Below are 20,512 nucleotides of genomic sequence, written 5' to 3'. Positions count from 1 at the left end.
CATTAGTGCCTCCCTAGCTCTTTGCTAGTGCCCTGAACATACCCAGGGACCTCAAATTCTTACTGAATGAATAAAAATAAATAGGTAGATCAATGGAACAGAGTAGATGTACAATTTATGGCAGCAAATAAATAGAGTAATCACGTATTTGACAAGTGTAAAGACTTAAGATTTTGGAATAAAAATTCATTATTTTGTGAAAATTGTTGGGAAAACTGGAAAGCAGAATGGCAGAAACTAGGCATAGACCAATCTATTACTCCATTTACCAAGATAAGGTCAAAAGGAATACATGACCTAGATATTAAGAGAAATATTACAAGAAAATTTGAAGAACATGGAATATATTATTTATCAGACTCATAGACAGGTGAGAAATTTATGAAGAGACAAGAGATAGAGAGAAGAGTGAGGTGTAAAATGGATAATTTTGATTACATTAAGTTAAAGGGGTTTTGTACAAATAAAACAAATGTAGGCAAGATCATAAAGAAAGGGAGGGGGTTAATCGATGATTTCTCAGATAAAGGCATCATATCTCAAACATATAAAGAACTTGGTAAAATCTGTAAGAATATGAGTCATTCATCAATTGATAGTCAAAGGATATGAACAGGCAGTTTTCCAAGGAAGAAAGCAAAACAGTTTATAGTCATGTGAAAAACTGCTCTAAATAATTATTCATTAGAGAAACACAAATTAAAACAACCTTGAGGTATTTCACACCTATCATATTGGCAAAAATGATTGAAGGGGGAAAGTAACAAATGTTGGAGGGGATGTGGAAAAATTGGGACACTAAGTCATTGTTGGTGGAACTGTGAGGTGATCCAGTCATTCTGGAGAGCAATGTGGAATTATACCCAAAGAGTTATTAAACTCAGGAATACCACTACTGCCAATACTACTACTAGGTCTATTGCCAAAAATGATTAGGGAAAAAGGAAAAGAACCTATATGTCCTAAAATATTTGTAGCAGCTCTCTTTTGGTAGCAAAGAACTAGAAATTGCAAGGATGTCTATCAATTGGGGAACGACTGAACAAGTTGTGGTATGTGATTGTGATGGAATATTACTGTGTTAAAAGAAATAATGAGCTCAATAATCTTTGAAAAACATGGACAGACTTCCACAAAATAATGAAGAGGGAAATGAAAAAAACCAAAAGAACATTGTATACAATAACAGCAATACTGTTTTAAGAAGAACTTTGAGCAAATAAGTATTTCTGACTATTATGAATGGACAAATTAACTACAAAAGACATATGAAGGAGGTTGTTATTTGTATCCAGAGAATGATAGAGGATGGATAGATAGATAGATAGATAGATAGATAGATAGATAGATAGATAGATAGATAGATAGATGATTGTAATGGGAATGCAAATTTGGAAGATCTTCCCTGCCCCTAGGCTAAAGTGCACCTGAAGCCTGGGGTGGGAGGCTTGTTTTCCAGTAGATACTTTTTGATTGGCCAGTGGGTCAATAAGGTTGTTACATTCTCTGAGCCAGGAGAAGGCTATATAAGCCCTGATGTGAGACTTTGTTTTGGGGGCTCACTTTGAGAAGTGTTCTGTGATTTGATATGGATTCTGGGAAGCCGTTGTCCGGAGCCCCCCCGGCTTTGAAAAACCCAGATGTTGAAACCCAGATGTTGATTGGGTATGGATGTAATGGCTGGACAGTTTGGAAAGCTGTCTACTTGATCTGTTTCTGTCTTGATAATTCTGCCTGTATACTTTGAAGTTCGGGGTGCTGACCTTTTTCCCCTGAACAAGGTAAACAGTATATGGTCTGACTGATTAAAGTAAGCTTGTTAACCCATTTTGAGTTGATTTCCTTTATCAAAGCAGATCCAAGAATCTGTGGTGGCAGCAACACTGAGGACGCTTGGGGTACTTGCTGCTACAATGATAGATAGACAGATACATACATACATAAAAGTATATGTGGAATGATTTTACATATATACATATACATATATATCATATACACTCACATATATACACATTGTGTCTAATGGTAGCCATCTGGAATGGGGAAAGGGAAGAAAAAAAGGGAAAAAAGAAATTTGCATAACTTTATTATACATTTTAAATAATAGCAAGTTTTATATAATAGATTTGCAGTTTCATTTATGATCATTTTTATTATACTGTTATGGAAATGCTTGTTTATTCCATAAATTAAAATCAGAGTAAATAAAAAAATCTGAAGTCTATAGTCCATGATGAATGGGACTTTGTTTTTCCTTCATTTTTCAGTTACCATGATGATGAATGGGCTCTCCAGTGACTGAAGATTTCTGTTTGTGTAGTGATTTGCCAACATGTCTAAGGAAAAGATGCCCTCACTGCTTAAAGTAAACCCTTCCTCTTATACACTCGCGTTCAGTTCTCTGTCTTCTTCAACGGAAAAGTTCATAGACCAAGAACATGAAAAGTTGTTTCCTCAAATCTTAGTGACAGAAGAAACAGAAGGACCCTCAAATGAAAAACCTCCCAAGTCAGAATTTCTGGAGCATGATGAAGTCGCTCCTTCTCAGTCTCCTTCCTCAGCCGTTTCATCTTTCAATGCCTTTCATTTGGCCCCTTTTCCTTTCTCTACAAAGAAAACTTCTGGCATGCAATTTAAAACCTCAGAACCAACAATATCATCGTCCCTTTCATCCAGTTTGGAAGAAGGTAAGAAGAATCACTAATAAAAATTATTCTCAGGTCTTGTTGCAGTTACAAGGGACTTCTCAAATGAAAAAACCAATAACTCGGGCAGCAACATCACAATCAGGCAAATATTTGTTGGAGGTTAATTAGCATTTCTAAGGAGACTTTTTATTTTCCAGGAAGGAATAATTTATGATCAAGGTCTTTCACTCATTATAGGGCTGATTTTAATAACAATAACAGCAATGATGTTACATTTTCTTGGGAGCCAACAGTAGCATAGTGGATAGGGGGTTAGTTTTGTAGTCAAGATCTGGGTTGAAATCATCCTCTATCAACATTCTAGTAGTTTCAGAGTGGACAAAGTCACCCAACTTCTCAGTTCCACAGGTAACTCTCTAAGACTGTAACTTATGGATAAGTTACAAGTCTGTATTGATGAAGGGAGTTAATGTATGGGAACTCACACTAATAAAGATATAATCATACATAAACATACAGTATAGAGATATATAATAGATATTTTTAACTGGAAACATTTCCTTCAGCTGTTTTAAAGTATTTGCTCAATAATAATAGTTTACACTTATATAGTGCCTTTCAAGTCATTTTGCTTATTATCTTACTTGATACACACAAAAACTTCATTTTGCAGAAGGAAGTTGAGCTTGAGAATTTAAGTGACATCCACTATCACGTAGCTAGTTATAGATTGAGGAAGGACCAGTAGCTGGCTGGTTCTTCTGACCTCAAGTCCTATATTCTATCAACAAGACCTACTACCTCAAGAGATGTAGCAGCTACCCATTTAACTGGACCTTAGATTCATTTTTTTTCAGAGACCCTATGACCGCCTTCTTTATTGGGGGGAAGGGAGTGGTTAAGAGAGTGAAATACCTCACCTACACTCACTGCCACCATGGGCAACTGGAAAATCAGTGGTACTTATTTCTTTATAGATGATTTTGATATCTCTTAGCAGCAAAACTTGATTACTGTTTGGTCCATGATTCACACTCAGAGTACAAGCCAAAAAATAGAATTTTCTTCTTAGCTTTATCCAATCTGGAAAATATTTGCAATTCACATTTATATGGTACTTTTGTTTACAAAGACTTCCCCTACAAAAACTCAAGGAAGGAATAGATAGGAAAAATAGTAATATTATCATCACCATCGTTCTCATTTTTATTGTTATGCCCATTTTTAGGTGAGGAAGTTGGAGTTCAGAGAAAATAAGTGATTCAGCTGTGGTCATTTTTAGAATGCTTTCTGTTGCACCATAATTTCTTCATTCAAGGGCTATTACTATTATATAGATAGGTATGGCCCCTAGGTCAGCCTGATCTCTTCAGGGGGTTAGATGGAAGGGGAGAAAAGTACCATATTCTCTGTGCCAGTCTAGCCAGAAATTGCTCCTCAGAATACTAATATCCATCCTGCTCACATTCCAAGCCTAATTCAGAAACATAAAAATAGCATTCAGAGGTTTTCTCCTGCGGAGTGTGGAATCAGGCATTCTTAACATATATCCCTGTGGGCCACATCTTTGTAAATAGGTCCCCTGCTGGATTAGGACAAATACAGGAGTGTCAACTGACCAGAATTGTATATAAAGCAGAAACCTCAAAAATAAATGTTTTACTGGTAAAGGAAAGGAGGTTGATAAACTGTAGGTAAGATTAAAATGTCTTTAAAACTACATCTAGCTATGCCTTTGCTAGAGAAAAATCCAATAAGTACTAAAAAAAATCCTTCAAAATTTATAAAACATATTAAGTTGGGAAGGAATTTATGATAGGATTCTTAATCTTGTAAAAGGATTTACTACAGCCTTCCTTTATATAGTAAGGTCTCCCAGGATATTTTTAATCATAGAATCTCAGAATTGGAAGGGACCACAGATATCACCTAGTCCAATATATTTCTGAAGCAGGAAGTCCCTCTACAATTTCCCAAAAAAGTAGAGAGCCAGACTCTGTTTGAAGACCAACAGTGACAGGAAACTCACTACCTCCTAAGATGATACATTTCATTTTGGGAAAACTATAATTACCTGTAAGTTTTTCCTTTTATAGACCCTTCTCTACATATTTCTGACCCATCCTAGACTCTATATATAGACTCTTCTCTATACAAATCTGACCTTTATATAGACCCTCTCTACATATCTCTGACCCTTATATAGTCTCTTACCTACACAGATAGCACTCTTAGACTCTTCTTTATACACTCTTAGACTCTTCTCACCTTTACCTTATGCAGAGACAGCCATGATATAGTAGAGAGAACACTCTGTGCAGATTTGATCCTTACATAGACTCTTCTCTATATAGCTCTGACCCTTAGATAGTCTTTTACCTATATGGATTTCGCTGTATAGACACTTCTCTATATAGATCTGACCCTTTCATAGAATCTTCTCTACAGATCTGCCCCTTATATAGACCACACTCTACATAGCTCTGGCCCTTATAATATGCTCTTCTCCATAAAGATCTGGTGCTTAAACAGATCTGCTTTTTTCTCATTTTTACCTAATTCTCCTATTTAATTCTTATTTTCTCCAGGCAAAACATCATACCCAGTTCCTTCCATCAGTCCTTGGGATTCTGGTAACCCTTACTTTGACTTTCTTCAGTTTGTCAATGCCTTTCCTAAAATGCAGGGTCAAGAACCAAATACCATATTCCAGATGTGATCTGACCAGGACAGAAAAATAGGATTGTCACTTCTCTTGTTATAGATATTATGCTTCTATTAATATATAGTAAGATCATGTTAGATTTTTGGGTTGTCATGTCACTCCATCAACTTTTATTGACTTTGCAGTTTAATGAAATCCCAAGGTCCTTTGGATAGGAACTGTTGTCCAGCCCTGTCATCTCTATCCCAGTCATATATAGTTGATTTTAAGCTAATTGGAGGTTGTTATATTTGTCCCTATTAAATATCATCTTCATAAATGTATCCCATTGTTCCCATTTGTTAAGATCTTTTTAGAGCCCAATTCTGACATCCCTTGAATTAGTTACCCCTCCTGACTCTGTATCATTTACAAATTGGGCCACCTTGCCATCAATGCCTTAAGCCAAGCCATGGATTATGATGTTAAATAGAACAGAACCAAGAATAAAGCCATTCTGGCAATCTACCAAAGACTTGTCTCTGGGTTGACATCACCCCTTAATCACCAAGCATCCAGTCAGTTCCATGTCTACCTATTTATATTATTGTTTAAACTTAAACTCTCTTTTATCTCCTTAAATATCATGAAAGTATCTGCCAGTGTTTTATTGAAGTTTGGGTACTGGCAGAGACCCATGATTTCATTTGTAGAGGTACACCTAGGACAGGAACTCCCTTCATTGATGCATATCTCAATACTTCTCTAACCTAGCTTTAAAGAGCTTTCTGGAGTTGAGTAAAGTTGTGGCTTATCCATGGTCACACAGCTAAGAACTGTCAGAGGGAGGGTTTGATCACAGGTCTTTCTGATTTTGAGTCTAAGGCACCCTGTCTACCACATTAATAGCAATAATAACAATAATAATTAGTCATAACATTGATGATGATGTAAGGGAAAGAAGCAGGAGATTGATTGACTTGTGGTGCTTTGAGGAATTCAGGGAACAATAGCACATAGAAACGAGTTATGGATTCCTTGAGTATTAGAGATGGAAGGGGATTTAAAGACCACTTAATTCAATCCTTTCATTTTTCAAAGAAACTGACGTTTAGAGAGGTCAAATGACAGACCCAAGATCACACAGCATTCTGGGTGCCTCATAGTTTACCCTAGGTGAAGCATAGTGAATAACACCTGCTCTCCTACAACCTTGCAAGGATGTTTCAAACATTAATTAGTTGAGGTAGAAGGGTTTTTGTCTTACCCACCCCCTTCATCTCTGGCTTTCTAGCTCCTTGAGCTGTCCAAGGTAACCTTTGCCTGTTGGCCATGCAGTACTTGATGAGGAAATCCCTTTCTCTGGATCAATGTAGCTAAGCCAACTAAAGCACATACTCTGTCCTGCTGTCATGTGTCCTCAGCCTCTTCGAGGGCCCCATTGGCACCAGAGTTGGCTGCCCTACCTAGCATTTGAACTCACATCTTTCCTTCCTTATCACCCCACAATTCATGCACAAGTCAAGACATGAGCCCATGATGTCATTGGTTCTCTTCAAAAACAAAGATCAAACAAGTGCACACTCACAGCCACAAGTGTGCTTTTCCTGAGGCAAAGGAGTATTTACAGACATGACAAAACAAGGTTCAGATGGCTAAAAGAGTTCTTTCCCAGAAATAGTACTTGAACAATTCTCAGGTTTCCTAATCTACTGTTGGTTTTGTTGTTGTTCAGTCTTTTCAGTCGTTCTGACTCTTCATGACCCCATTTGGGATTCTCTTGGCAAAGAAACTGGAGTGATTTGCCCTTTCCTTCTCCAGCTCATTTTACAGATGAGGAAACTGAGGCACACAGAGTTAAGTGACTTGTCCAGGGTCACACAGCTAGCAAGTGCCAGGAAGATGAATCTTCCTGACTTCAGGTCTCTTTGTGCACTATGGCACCATCTAACTGCCCTAACCTATACTGGCTAATTGATGCTTCCTCGGAGACATAGCAAGGAGGGGGTTTATGGAGAGCGGTCATGGTATAGTGGAGAGAGCACTGACTTCATAGTCATGGGACCTGGGTTCACATCTTTTTTTTTTAAAGCAATAGGGGTTAAGTAACTTGCTCAAGGTTACATGGCCAGTTATTATTTCTGGGTGTGGTGCTGAGTATCTGAGCCCGGATTTGATCCAGGTCATCCCGACACTGGAGCCGGTGCTCTTACTCGCTGTGCTACCTGGCCGCCCCCTGGGTTCACATCTTAATTATCTTATTACCTATATGACCTTAAACAAGTTACTTTACTTGTCATGGCTTTCTGAGTAAAATGAAAGGGTTATTAAATGAATGAATGAATCATTTACTAAGTGCCTACAATATGCAAAGTATTGTGCTAAGCACTTGGGAAAACAAATAGAAAATTAAGACAGTCCCTGTTATCGACTTCTAATGGAGGAGACAACACCTACATAGAGTTTCAGCTACAAATTAAGATGACCTCTAAGTTCCCTTCCAGTTCTAAAATTATGCCTCTGATTTATAGCAGTGGGGCTATACACATCACATGTTATTTCATGTGTGCGAGAAATTCCTGATGTATTCAGGACAGACACGCAGGTGACCAAAAAGAAAAGAGGAAAAAAAAGCATCCTAGGCTTTGAGAAAACAATTTACATCCCAGGAATTTCCCACAGCCCAGAAAGCCCATTTTCTGTTGATAGAAGGAAAAAGCCCCTCATGATAACCTAATAGGAAAGCAAAGTACCTTTGCCTTTGAGATGCCCATCATTTCTTGAAGAGTATTTTCTCAGACACTAATTACTTTTTAAGAAAAACTTTCCCACTTAATCATTTTAAAAGGATCATTAAAAGGAAAGATTCTTGTTACCACAGCATTGACTACTGCCTTGCAATCTGATAGATAAAAATTATAATAGTATGTTCTCTCTACCCCCATTCCCACATGTATGACAACATGAGTTTTTTTAATGAAAAAAAATATTTCTCAACATTCTCTCTTTTTATTTTTTTTCTCCTTCCAGAAGACTACATAGAAAGATTCAAAGGTGTCGAGAAAGTAACATCAGGGTAATGTTTCTCCATTCTATTTAATCTAGTTGTCTTTAAACTTAATTGCAATGCTGCAGGGACCTTTCAGCCAGGGATGAAGTGGTACCTACACTTGAACAGGGAAGATTAATAACCCAGGAGTTATGAGCTATACACAAGTGATGATGTTTTGAGCATTCATCATCCCTGCCTCTGCCTAGAGGCCAAAGTCATGTGGCATCAGGACAACCAGGGTACAGGAGGTAAAAATATGCCAATGGGGTATAACTGTAGGTGTTACCTTGACTATTAAAGTGAGCTATGGGAGGAGATAAGGGCTGTGGGAGGGGAATGAGGAAAAGGTCATACAGTGATGACATCTCATTTCCCTAAAACAGGGATTAGTTTTCCCTAAAAGGTAACACAATTGTCCCTGGTATTTGATTGGTCCCTGATTCCTTTGATGCAGCTTCCTGGTCACCTAAAGTCATTAAAAAATTCCACCTATGTGGAATTGGGGCCCCTCCAGCTTGGTCATCATATGCTGCTGACATGCTGCCCCAGTATTTCCATATGGAGACAAGGAGGAGTTGAGTCCAGAGAAGTCAAGGGTCATGATATCCTTGTTGCACATCTTTGCTGTGTTAGGGAAAAGCAGCCTTCTCTTTGATAACTGTTCTGTGGCTTGTGAGTCACTCATTTCATCCATTTCATTCAAAGTTATAATTACTATTTGTGGATTTTCCCCCATCTTATTTATACTCACTATTTTCTTTCTCAGTTTCTCTTTTTACCCTATCCTTGTTACCTTATCTTCTCTCTCCACCCTACCACCACCCCCAGTTCACCCACCCCTCCAAGAGTTCTTCTATCCCCTCCCCTTGACCCCCAATTTCAATCCCCTCCAAAAATCCCCCATCCTCTCCCCCCACCTTCCCAAATCTCAACCCACACACCCCTCTAAAAGTCCCTCCCCCATCCTATCCCCTAGTTTTCTCACCTGTCTGCAAGAATACCAACCCTGAACTTGAACTGAAAGGATGTTGACCCTCAGCTTGTCTCTAACAGACAACTAAGACAAGAAAACTCTCTCTTTGAATTCCTAAAACCCTCTTTGCCCTAGCATGGATCAAATGCATTTAACTACACCTCAGATAAGCCCAACTTGTTCCCTCTCCTACCTGTAAAAGGGTAAGATACAGTGTCCTAGGTCATCAGGTACATTCCTTGCTTTCCCCTGAAGATGGGCACATTTTGCCTTTCGCTGGGTACAATTAACATTACAGAAAGACCTCCCTCCTCTCAACTAGTGAGAAGGAACACAGGCTGCAGAGATTTTGTGATGACAGAAACCTTATCAGTCTATCAAACATATAGGTTCGGCTCTGTCCAGCACACCATAGGAGGTAAAATGAGGCGATGAGGGACAAAGAAAGTTGAAGACAAATATCTGCTGAAAAAGGAGCTTAATACTGACTGTTGAGACAATAGGGATTATCAAGGAATATTTCTAGCACCACACTCAATAGTTGATCAACAAGTGTTTACCTGGAGTCTCTTATTAGCTAGCATTTTTATAGCCACTGTGATAAATACAAAAGGCATATAACTCCAGCCTTATTCTACTCCAGGGTGTAGGGAGATGGAAGAAGCCAATAGCCCCATGCATCCCATGAGTGGTCCCTTCCCATAAAGTTTAAATACAATTTAATATACAATACAATACAGAAAGACCCCAAGAGCTGATGGGAATCAGGATCAGCACAACAAAAGAAGCAGGTTAGAATGTACTGTTTTTGAGACAAGGAAAAAAGACAGAAAGAGAAAGATAAGATGCCCATCTGTACAGAGGGAGCTGACTTCTGACCCCACGACTGCTTTGCTTTCCCACAAGACTGTAAGAGGGGGGCTGCTAGTGAGGGGAGCAATGAATGGATTTGTTAGAAGTGGGAGACCAGAACAAAGCAGCCAGAGTAGTAGGCATCAGGCAAATGTGATTGGCTAGAGCAATTCAAGTCCTAACTCCCTTTAAGTGACTGGACATGATCTTTCCAAGAGGTTTGTTCGTGAATGGCACAGCTTGCTGCCTTCCTGTAAGTTCAGTGTTCACTTCAAGTATCTGAATTCTTGTGTTTGGGGACTTAGGTTCAGGCTTCTTGCATTTGGATGAAGTTCCTAGACTGTACAGTGGTTATTTTGATGGCTCGAAACAGCAGTGAAGAAATATGTGTGAGTGCACCATAAGCCACAAAAATCAACTTACATAAATCCACACACTCCATATCCTTAAACTAAAAAGATAATACACTAGGGTCAGAAGGAGGCTGGGAAGGCTTGGCATTTCCACACAGCACACTTTGATTTTGGACAAAGTACATAATGGCTAGGGTGAGCATGGGACTGTCAGTACCACTGTTAAATATGAGGGTTTGTATGGGATTCTTTTTCAAAGTGGATTTTTTTAAGTCTGCTTAATAAGAAGCCTATAAGTTTCTCTGGAATTTCAATTTGGAAGAAATTTTTCACTTTTTAGAGAATTTTTTTTTCTCTGCTTTGTTTTGGTTTGGGTTTTCCCTACTGGGAATTCCCTTCTGAACAGAACTGTTGTGTTTCATCGTATTTTTAATTCACATGGTATTCAGATCAGATGATGAAGGTATATATGTGCATAGTATTATGCCTGTCCGTGTGCTTGAGTTTCACTGTCTATTGTATTGCTTTGTACATTGGGAGTACACCTTAAGCTAAAATGAGCAACATGGGGGCTAAATCTTTAACAAAATTGGCTGGCATAAAGCATTTGAACTGAATCCCCAAAATACCAAAGACTTTTGGTACTAAGAATACCTTCTGTCACATAGAAAAGAGTTATTGAGGGAGTCTTGTGTGACCCTGTGAAAGAACAGTAAGGAAACGAGGGAATAATATGAAATAGTTACCAAGCATTTCATGGAAGCAGACAGAACCCTCTCTAGGTTCTCTAAATTACCTGAATCAGGGTGGCATACTGTAGCATCTCTAGGGAGGTAAGAGTTGAGGAGAATACCCAGAAACTAGTGACTAAACCCTTCAATAAAAAGAAGTGATAGAAATGAAACTCAAGACTTTCTTGCAAAGGGAAGGATTGTCTGAAGATGCTATGAAATATATAGTTGAGAGAAAGTTAACACCTGGATAAGGGGAGAAAGCTGGATACAAGCTAGTGTAAGGACTCTATTAGAACAAACTACAGTCCTTCGCAGGAGAATTGCCAAATCCATCTGGTGAAGAACCATTTGAATTCTGGATAGGACATGCCATAAAGATATTACAGCAGTGGGAAATAGGTCGCTGATTTGAAGAAATGAGGAAGATAAATGGGGAGCCACATGGGATCAGGATTCAATCTGGCTTGCTGTTTAAAATCAGAGCCTTGATAACATAGCATTAGAATGCATACAAAGATTAGGGGTGAGTGTGGGAAGGAAGAAAGGGAAGGAGGGAGGGAGAAAAGAAGGAAGGAAAGAAGAAAGGAAGGAAGGGAGGGAGGAAGGGAGGGAGAAAGGAAGAAAGGGAGGGAGGGAGGAAGGAAGAAAATGAGGAAGGAAGGGAGGGAGGAAGGAAGAGAGGGAGGAAGAGGGAGGGAGTCAAGTATGTGAGTCACATAGTGTCTCATAAGGGAGGGAGTACTGATTTAGAAAAGAGAGAAGCGCTCATCAGTTGGCCACAGCCAAAGAATGTAAAATACAAATTTTGCTAAGATTCAGTAGTTACTGTTGAACATTTGTAAAGAAATGTGTTATCATTACTAAACCATTCATTATCTCACTTGTGCTTGGGAAGAACCAAAACCAGGACAAGAAATATCATTCTGGTGTGATGAAAAGACTACCAACTCTGGAGTTGGAGAAACTGAGCTCAAATCCACCCTCTCATGTTTATTACTTTTATGACCTTGGCAAATAACAACCTTTAGTTTTGTCATCACAGAATGATGGGAAGTGGGACAGAGAGGGGTGGAATAGATTGTCTATGTGGTTCCTTCTCGCTCTAAGTATATGATAGTATAATCACTCATCTACCTCCTGGAAGCCATTGGAATGAAAAGTGCAATAATGGTCTTTTCGGGTCTCAGCCAGTGGTTTATATATGTACCAGGGTTAACTCACACAGACCCAGAAAGATCCTTTGTACTTCATGTTAACATCAATCTAGGAGGCTCAGCAACAGTCTTGTGCCAAGAGAGTGATGAAAACCTGATACCTACAGCATTTGTCAAAGGAGGATTTATTGAAAGTAAGATTCATTATCCCATATATGAATTGGAACTCTTGTTTTGAGCTGGACTGCCACTGAAAAGTTTGGAGATGATGTGAATCGAGCTCACTTTCAGGCATGGACTGGTAACAATTCGATGATTTTTCTTTTTACCAGGACCAAATCAAGTGCTGCCCATCAGAAATGGGTAACAATGTTCATTAGCTACGTGTCCAGTTTACCCTGTATAAGCCAAGGAAAACTACTGTGGATGAGACTGTTAACGGGATGCTTACTGAGCCGATCTCTAACCTGAGTAATGCTCAGAACCGCACCAAGCAGGCCTAGAGAGGGAGAGCCAGTAATCAAGTAGTTTAATTAATCAGTTTCAGAGTGAGGAATGCTCTCCTACCTGAAGTAAAAGCACAGGTTATATACTTAAATCACAACTGGGGAAGGAGAGGAGAGAGTGTATTACAAACAATCGTTTAGTGGTTTCCCACAAGAAACCCACAAATCTCGCAATATAACAGTTCTGGAGTCAAGTCCTTGGGGTCGTGACTACCTCCCCTAGTGAAAAAAATCCAAGTTATGTGACAGGAACAGGTTTTATGATCTTTGATTGGCTTCACTTAAGGTCCAGTGATTGTGAGTGTTGTCAGAGTTTTGACTGATCAGTTCAAGCTCCAGCTCTCCTAGAGAGGAAGCCACATCCTTTAGATATCTGTGAGAGCCATGTTTGTTCATTAACTTGCACGAGAGAGTCTCAGAAGATGTCAGTTTAGAGGCTCCCAACCAATATTTCTATAAGATGAGAGATTGGCTGAAGAAGGCATGGGTTCTAGCTGTGACCACAGATAGCTTTGATAGAAACAAACAATTCACTTGGATTGCATCAATTACTATAATGCTCTAATTCATAATCAGCAAAGTGAGAAGAAATCATGGCAAGAAGCAAACAGAAGATGGCAGACTGATGGAAAGTTATCCTCTACTGAGTAATGGATAGATTGGAAACCCAATCTTAGCTTTTTACAGAGTAGCTGCCAAAAGTCATCAGGGCAGTACAAAGACAATACATCTATTGCCCGTTGGGGAATTAGTCAAAATTTTCTTATGAGCAGTAGGAAAGGAATGATAGAGAGTGAGCCAAGAGAACTTTGAAGACATAAATCAACTAACCAGTTATGGGGTGGCTCTCCAATCCTCGATAAGAGCTCAGGTGACTGATTCTGCTGAGGGAGAACTGAGTGGTGGCTCTCACTGAAGGGTAAGGAAATTCAACAGGCCCAAAGGAAGACAACAGACAGCAAGGGCATGGGTTGAACCCAGAAATAACCTCTTTCCAGTCCAATATTCCTAATGTGTAGAATAGTTTAGCCATGGAGATGCCTAGGGAAAAGACTGCTTCCACCAAGGTTAGAGACCATGGCAGTCAGCCTGGGTTATCTACCAGCTCAAAACTGGACTGCAGGTCAGTAGGTATGCGGATCCAAGCATTTAGCTTGACTCTTTGACAAGCTCAAAATGTGACCAAGCTTTAGGAGAAATGGGAGAAGTGGTTACTCAAGTAGTCAAATGAACCCCCTTTATTGGATTGCTTGTAATGTGAGCTTTGTAACTCCAATGTATGCTATTAGGTGTCATACCTAACCATACCTGGTACATATGATTATTCTGAAACATGCTTTTATAGGTGTGTTACGCATCTCTGTTATTTATAATAGTATATCATATCATGCAAATTACTATTGCTACCTTGCATTTCCTATGTTTCTACATGTGATCTATGCTCTTAGTCATCACATTCAATGTTATATGATGCCATGTGTTTGTATTGCATGAGATGTGTGGCCTTAGTTTAATACATGCAATATTGTCACATGTTTTATTACATGTATGTATTATGTCACCAGATACATGCCAATGCCAATGCTAACTGCATGCATTTCTAATGTAAATGCCACATATACCCTTGCATTGTGTTGTACTAGGTAGAAGGAAAAGAAAGGAATAAAGGCAATTACGAAGGACATACTATGCTCTGAGTACTTTACAAATATTATCTCATTCAGTCTTCACAAAACCCTACGTCCCTGAAATTTGGAAGCTGAAGGGCCGGACCTAGAAGGCCACACGTGGCCTCAAGGCTGCAGCCCTTCCCTGGGAGGAAATAATTGTAATCATAATAGCTAACATCTATATAACGCTTATTATGTGCCTGGCATTATAAGAGTGCTTTATAAATAGCATCTCAGGGGACAGCTAGGTGGCACAATGTATAAAGCATGGGTCCTGGAGTCAGGGGGACCTGAGTTCAACTGCAGCCTCAGACACTTGACAGACTAGCTGTGTGACCTTGGGCAAGTCACTTAACCCCAATTGCCTTGCCTTCCCCACCAAAAAATAAATAAATAAATATCATCTCCTCTGATCCTCACAACTACCCTAGGAGGTAGGTAGGTGCTATGGAGTTGGGATGGCTATAACTGTTATGTCTAAGTTATTATGCTTAGAATATACATCCACAGATGCTCAAGAATACTTGGTCAATTTTTTAAGGATTAGAAATGTTTCATCTGGGCAGCTAGGTGGCACAGTGAATAGAGCACCGGCCCTGGAGTCAGGAGGACCTGAGTTCAAATCCGGACTCAGACACTTGCCACACTTACTAGCCCTGTGACTTTGGGCAAGTCACAACCCCAATTGCCCTCCAAAAAGAAAAAAAAAAGAAATGTTTCACCAGAGGGAATATGTAACCCTCTCTTCATTCTGGTCTGCTGAGGAGGAAAAGGAGAAAGCCATCAACTCATGTCTCTCTTAGGTTGGCCTCATCTACAAAAGTTCAGTAGCAAAGTAATATGGAAGGATCCCAAAAGCAGATTGTGGGATGGGGGAAGGGATTAGGTTCAGTCAGTCAATAAACATTTATTAAGTAACTTCTTGTGTACCAAGGACTGTGCTGTGGATACAAAAAAAAGGCAAAAGAATAGTTCCTACCCTCAGGACCCTCACAATCTAATAAAGTTAAGCCCAGCAGGAGAAGAGACTTAAGATGTCCCCTCCCCCAGGGGGAGGGGAGAGGGGTTGGGGAGCTAGAGACAGAGATAATGCAATTAGTAGTATCAAAGAAGCCAATTTCTAGTCATGTAGTCACTTTCCTTCTCTCATGATGACTGCAAGAGTAAGGCTGCTCCCCCATTTCATCATGGCTAGTAAAAATAGCTAGCATTTCTATAGAGGTTTGCAAAGGGATAGAAGAAGAATAGCAATAGCTAACCTTTATATGGTGTTTATCCTGCTCCAGGCACTATGTCAATACTTTACAAATATTATCTAATTCGGTGCTCACAACTCATAAACAAGTATGTATGTAAAACCTCATTTAAGCCTCATGACAGCCCTATGGCGAGGACAGTGCCATTATCAGCCCATTTTGCAGATGAAGAAACTAAGGCACAAAGAAGTTCAACTCAGGGTCACCCAGCAGTGAGCACCTGAGGCAGGATTTGAATGTAGGTCCTCCTGACTCCAAGCTCCACAATCTGGGATCCAATACTTGGCTGCCTTTCTTTCTTCCTCATCCTCTCCCTCTCCACCTCTCCCCTGCAGGAGAGGGGCCAACTGTCACCCCACTTTTATAAGAGCATTCCTTCCAAGGCTAACGAGGTGTTAAGAATTTCTGCAGCCCTTCCTACCTACCAGTACTAAGATGCCTTGTATATGGTTCGGCTTCTCCATAGGTTGTCCTTTCCCCACCCTTCTTTTTATACTGAGGATTCTTCAAGCTCTTCTGTTTATGTGCCAGTTCCAGTCCCTCTTCCTGCTAAGCAACTTGAAACCAGACTATCGCAGATCGAAAAGTTGATGTCTGTTCACTGTTCAACCCAGACCAAATGGGCAATGGATGATGATGGTAAGCAGACCTGCTGGGCTTCATTAGCCATACAAAGACTTGGGATTTATTTCTATTGTGAGCTAGGGAAGTGAAGAGTTGTATGAGAAAAGATCAATGGTTATTTTAAGCCTGTACCTGTGTGAAAATACTGGGATAAACTAAATGTGGTTAAAGAAAGGTGGGATGTGGTAGCAGATAGAGGACCTACCTTGGGGTAAGGAAAACTAGCTAATCTCAGTGCCTCAGACAACAATCTAAACACTGTAAATGACTGAATTCTCCAATTTTCACCTGGGGAAAGAGTTTCCACAGCAAAAAACAAAATGTCCTACACTGATTGTGTCAGAAGAATAATCCAAGCCCATGATGCAGACTAACATTGCTTTTGGGGGTAATCTTTTCATTAGAAAGCCAGAGTTTCTAAGGAGTCATCTATAATAGACTGCAAACTCCCTGGGGGAGAGGAAGAGCTATTTGCACCCCAGGTACCTGACACATAACAGGTGTTGAGTTGATTGGGTAATAATAATAATAATAATAGCTAGCAGCTATCTAGGCTTTAAAGTGATATATATGTGTATATATATAAATATATGTGCATGTGTGTGTGTTATATGTATGTATATGTATATGTGTATATATATATATATACATATACATATATATATATAAACTTAACTTTGATCATCACAACAACCTGGTGAAGCAGGTGCTGTAATTGTCCCCATTTTACAGATGAGGAAACTGAAGCGAAAAGAGGTTAAATGACTTGACCTTGGTTATATAGCTAGCAAGTGCCTTGGACAGGCTTTGAACTTAGGCTTTCCTTTAACCAAGTCCAATACTCTATCCACTGTGTTCTCTAGCTATTTCTTTCGATAGAAGGTTAGGTTTCCCCAGGGAATCTTTTCTCGATGCTCCCCTGCCAACCCTCCTTTGTTCTCTAAGTTTAAAGGAAAAGGGGCATCAGAAAAGTAAATAACCAATTTTTCCTGCTTTTTATTTCTCCTTCCCTGTAATTCATTCAATTCAACAAATATTTATTAAGTAAGAGCCTGCTGGGAGTAGTAACACAAAAAAAAGGAACACCCCTATTCAGCAAACTTCCATTCTATTGTAATCCCTCCCAAAATCAGGTTTTCTTCACTTCACTCCTGTCGGTTGTCTTGTTCCTCTTCTGCTTGGCTGCGGGGACTATTTTCCTCAGGAGCATTGGTTACAACAAGAATCTTGGAACTACAGGAGTAACACAATCAATTAATAAGAAAGTATAGAGTGAAAACAAACCCTCCCTCCAATCACAACTGAGCCTAGAACTCAGTGATCACCTAGATCACCTAGAATAGTGGTCACCTAACCCAATCTCCTCACTTTACAATTAAGGAAACTGAGGTACAGAAAGGTTTAGCCTCTTTCCCAAAGTTTCCTCTCCCCCAATGTCTCATTCAGAGTTGGTGGCCAGAGCTAGGACAGTACCTGAGGGTTCTTCCCTCCCAGCCTAGGCTTCCTCCACTCCACCACTTAATAGCCAACAGCATTTGGATGGTGCACTTTCCTTTGGGTACAGAAAGCTGAGATACACCTGGAAAAAGCAGTCCAGCAAAATTGTTTTGAGTGTCTTAATCCTCCACACAATTACAGCCCAAAGGCCCAGAACTTTAGAAGTGTCTTGATTCACAGAGGGCTGAGCCACATTTCTCACTGTTATTAATAATTTAAATCCAACCTCAGTGTTATCGATCCATCATGAAATCAGAGCTTTATTTCATAACTGTAGTCACAGCAGCAGTAAATTAGATTTTCTTCCACACATACCCCCCCTCCACCTGCTAAACTTTGCCAATATGATGAAATTAACAAAGGCTCCAGAAAGAGGAAAAGGAAATAAAGAAACAGGAACCCACCAAGCCAAGAATTCAGGGTAGCAAGCAGCATGACATGGGGTGGATGGAGAGAAGAAGGGGGCATGTATAGGATAAAGTAGCTCAGTTGTGCCTTTTGCCAGTCTGTGTGGCTCAGATTGTGCCCCATAATCTAGGGCCATATTAAAGTCAGTAGGCACCAAAGCTTTAACCCCAGGGAAAATCAAAGCAATTCATCTAAATATTCATAAGCAGGATTTTGAAAGTCATCTCTCGTGGGCAATAACGTGGAAAATTCCAGGGCTGAGTTTGAAAGGACCTGGGAGAAGAGAGAGAAGATAGGAGTAGGCAGTGGGGTGTGGAAAGGGGGGAAGGGAGGGGACTTAGAACGAACTTAAGTCTGCTCCTGTGTCTTCTGAAATCATGGATTTTTGCCCTACTCATCCACATCAATTAAAATTGGAGAGTCAGGGTTTGTCTCTGAGAATTCTTTTTTAATTTTTTAATATCCATGTTAAAGAAATGCTTGTTTTATTCCACAAATTTTTTTTAATAATTGAAAAAAAAGATCCAGCAGCCTCAATTTATAGAGTATCTAGTTTAGGTTACAGTAACCTTACGAAAGATCTTTATTAGAGGAGCATTTGTGTACATGGCCAAAGTGGAGATGTTTCAGAAGATGACTATTGTGAGATCAATGGCATTTTGTCACATCTGTCCCCTCTCCTCCATTCCTGCTACCACTACCCTAGTCTAAGTTTTTAGCTCTTGTTATTACTGCTCTCTGAGCAAAGATCTAACAATCAGATCTATCCCCAAGCAAGTATACTATTTAGTCAATGAAATAGGGGTCTGTGATTGAGTCAGGGGGGATGAGAGACAGAACGTCTAGCATTGAAGAGTGTACCCAGAACAAAGCATCTTTTTAGAATCAACCATTTACCCAGGTACCACTTAGAATGTTGGCAGGGTTGGTTCTACAGTCTGAGCTTGCCCAGTAGAAATCCTCCCAGTTTGGCAACTGTGTGTTCAGAGTAATTATAATAAAACTACCATTTATACAATGTATTAAGGTTTCCAAAATGCTTTCCTCAAAGTAACCCTATGAGGTGAGTAGTACAAATCCCCATTTTACAGATGAGGGACTCAGGATGAATAATTTTCCCCAAGGTCATTTGGTTAGTAAATATCTGAGCCAGGAATAAAAACCCAGGACTCCTGACTTTGAGTCTCAGTGCTTCAATTCTCTGAATTCAATGCTGCCTCTTTAGACACCCTTAACAACTGAGTCATCTCTGGACTCTGAAACAAAATCAGATTTCTTGGGATGACAGACATCTTCTGACTCTTCTCTAAGTCTAAGATTTAGGTCACTCCTGACCCCACCCTTTTCCCCTCCCCCATCTCCCAGTAATCCAGTTTCACCCTACATCTTGTCTTTTCTTATTTGCTTTTTCAGAAAAGTATTACGAAGATATTCAATCGGTGACCACCAGTTATGAAAAATGTAAGAGGAAGAGTATGACATGACAGGTTGGGACATTAGTGCTCCCTAAAATGCTGAGACACTTGGGAAGGCACAAAAGGGTAACAGTTTATGTATCACCTCCCTACCTTGGCAAGAGGCAGTAGGGTACAGTGGGGAAAGTGCTGGATTTGGAGGCAGAAGACTTGAATCCAAATCCCATTTCTGCCATTTTCTTCCTTGGACAAGTCACTTCTTATAAACTGAGAGAGTTAGACTAGATGACCTCTGAGGTCTATTCCTAGAATCCTAAAATCCCTTCCAGTCCTTAGATTAAATCTATGATTCTATGAACAAATGAGTGCTGAAAATGGCCTAGGTTCTCCTGTTTTGGGTAGGGTCAGCATCACAAGACAGACTGTGGTACTCCTGACCCACACTCCCAGAACGTGAGCCATAGAATTCTTTCGAGACTAGAGGTAGAGTGATCAGCAGTGGAGGAAGGTGCAAGGTCAAAGGCATCCCCATCTCCCAGAAAGTGAAGTACAGTGTTTTTGATCTGGGAAGATTAGTAGTTCTGACTCTGGGGATTTTGATTAGTACAGTAATAGTTAGTTTCAAGGTGCCCTAAATTAAAGGAGAATGAAAGGAGAGGAGAGGAGAGGAGAGCCACTACGAGGAGAGGATCGGTGGTCGCGTCTCCTCGGATCGCGTGACCCGAT

The 20,512-nt window shown here is 39.9% G+C and overlaps 2 protein-coding genes across 2 annotated transcripts in view; one reads left to right on the top strand and one right to left on the bottom strand.

Annotated features, from left to right (window-relative positions):
* Positions 1-20,512, bottom strand: part of COG3 (component of oligomeric golgi complex 3) — a 208,365-nt gene that overhangs the window by 37,166 nt on the left and 150,687 nt on the right. The window lies entirely within an intron of this gene.
* Positions 1,777-20,512, top strand: part of ERICH6B (glutamate rich 6B) — an 81,184-nt gene continuing 62,448 nt past the window's right edge. The window contains exons 1-4 of the mRNA XM_069068714.1: positions 1,777-2,687; positions 8,323-8,368; positions 16,309-16,481; positions 19,785-19,832. Of these exons, the coding sequence (XP_068924815.1) occupies positions 2,333-2,687; positions 8,323-8,368; positions 16,309-16,481; positions 19,785-19,832 (622 nt within the window). The 5' untranslated portion in view covers positions 1,777-2,332. The remainder of the gene's footprint in view (positions 2,688-8,322; positions 8,369-16,308; positions 16,482-19,784; positions 19,833-20,512) is intronic.

The sequence above is a fragment of the Petaurus breviceps genome, unplaced genomic scaffold (genome assembly GCF_028583685.1).
Source record: "Petaurus breviceps papuanus isolate PSGF00001 unplaced genomic scaffold, PetGlider_PUasm1.0 90769, whole genome shotgun sequence".
Classification (NCBI taxonomy): Eukaryota; Metazoa; Chordata; class Mammalia; order Diprotodontia; family Petauridae; genus Petaurus; species Petaurus breviceps.
The sequence above is the reverse complement of the archived record's forward strand: the minus strand, read 5'-3'. Positions and strand labels throughout refer to the sequence as shown.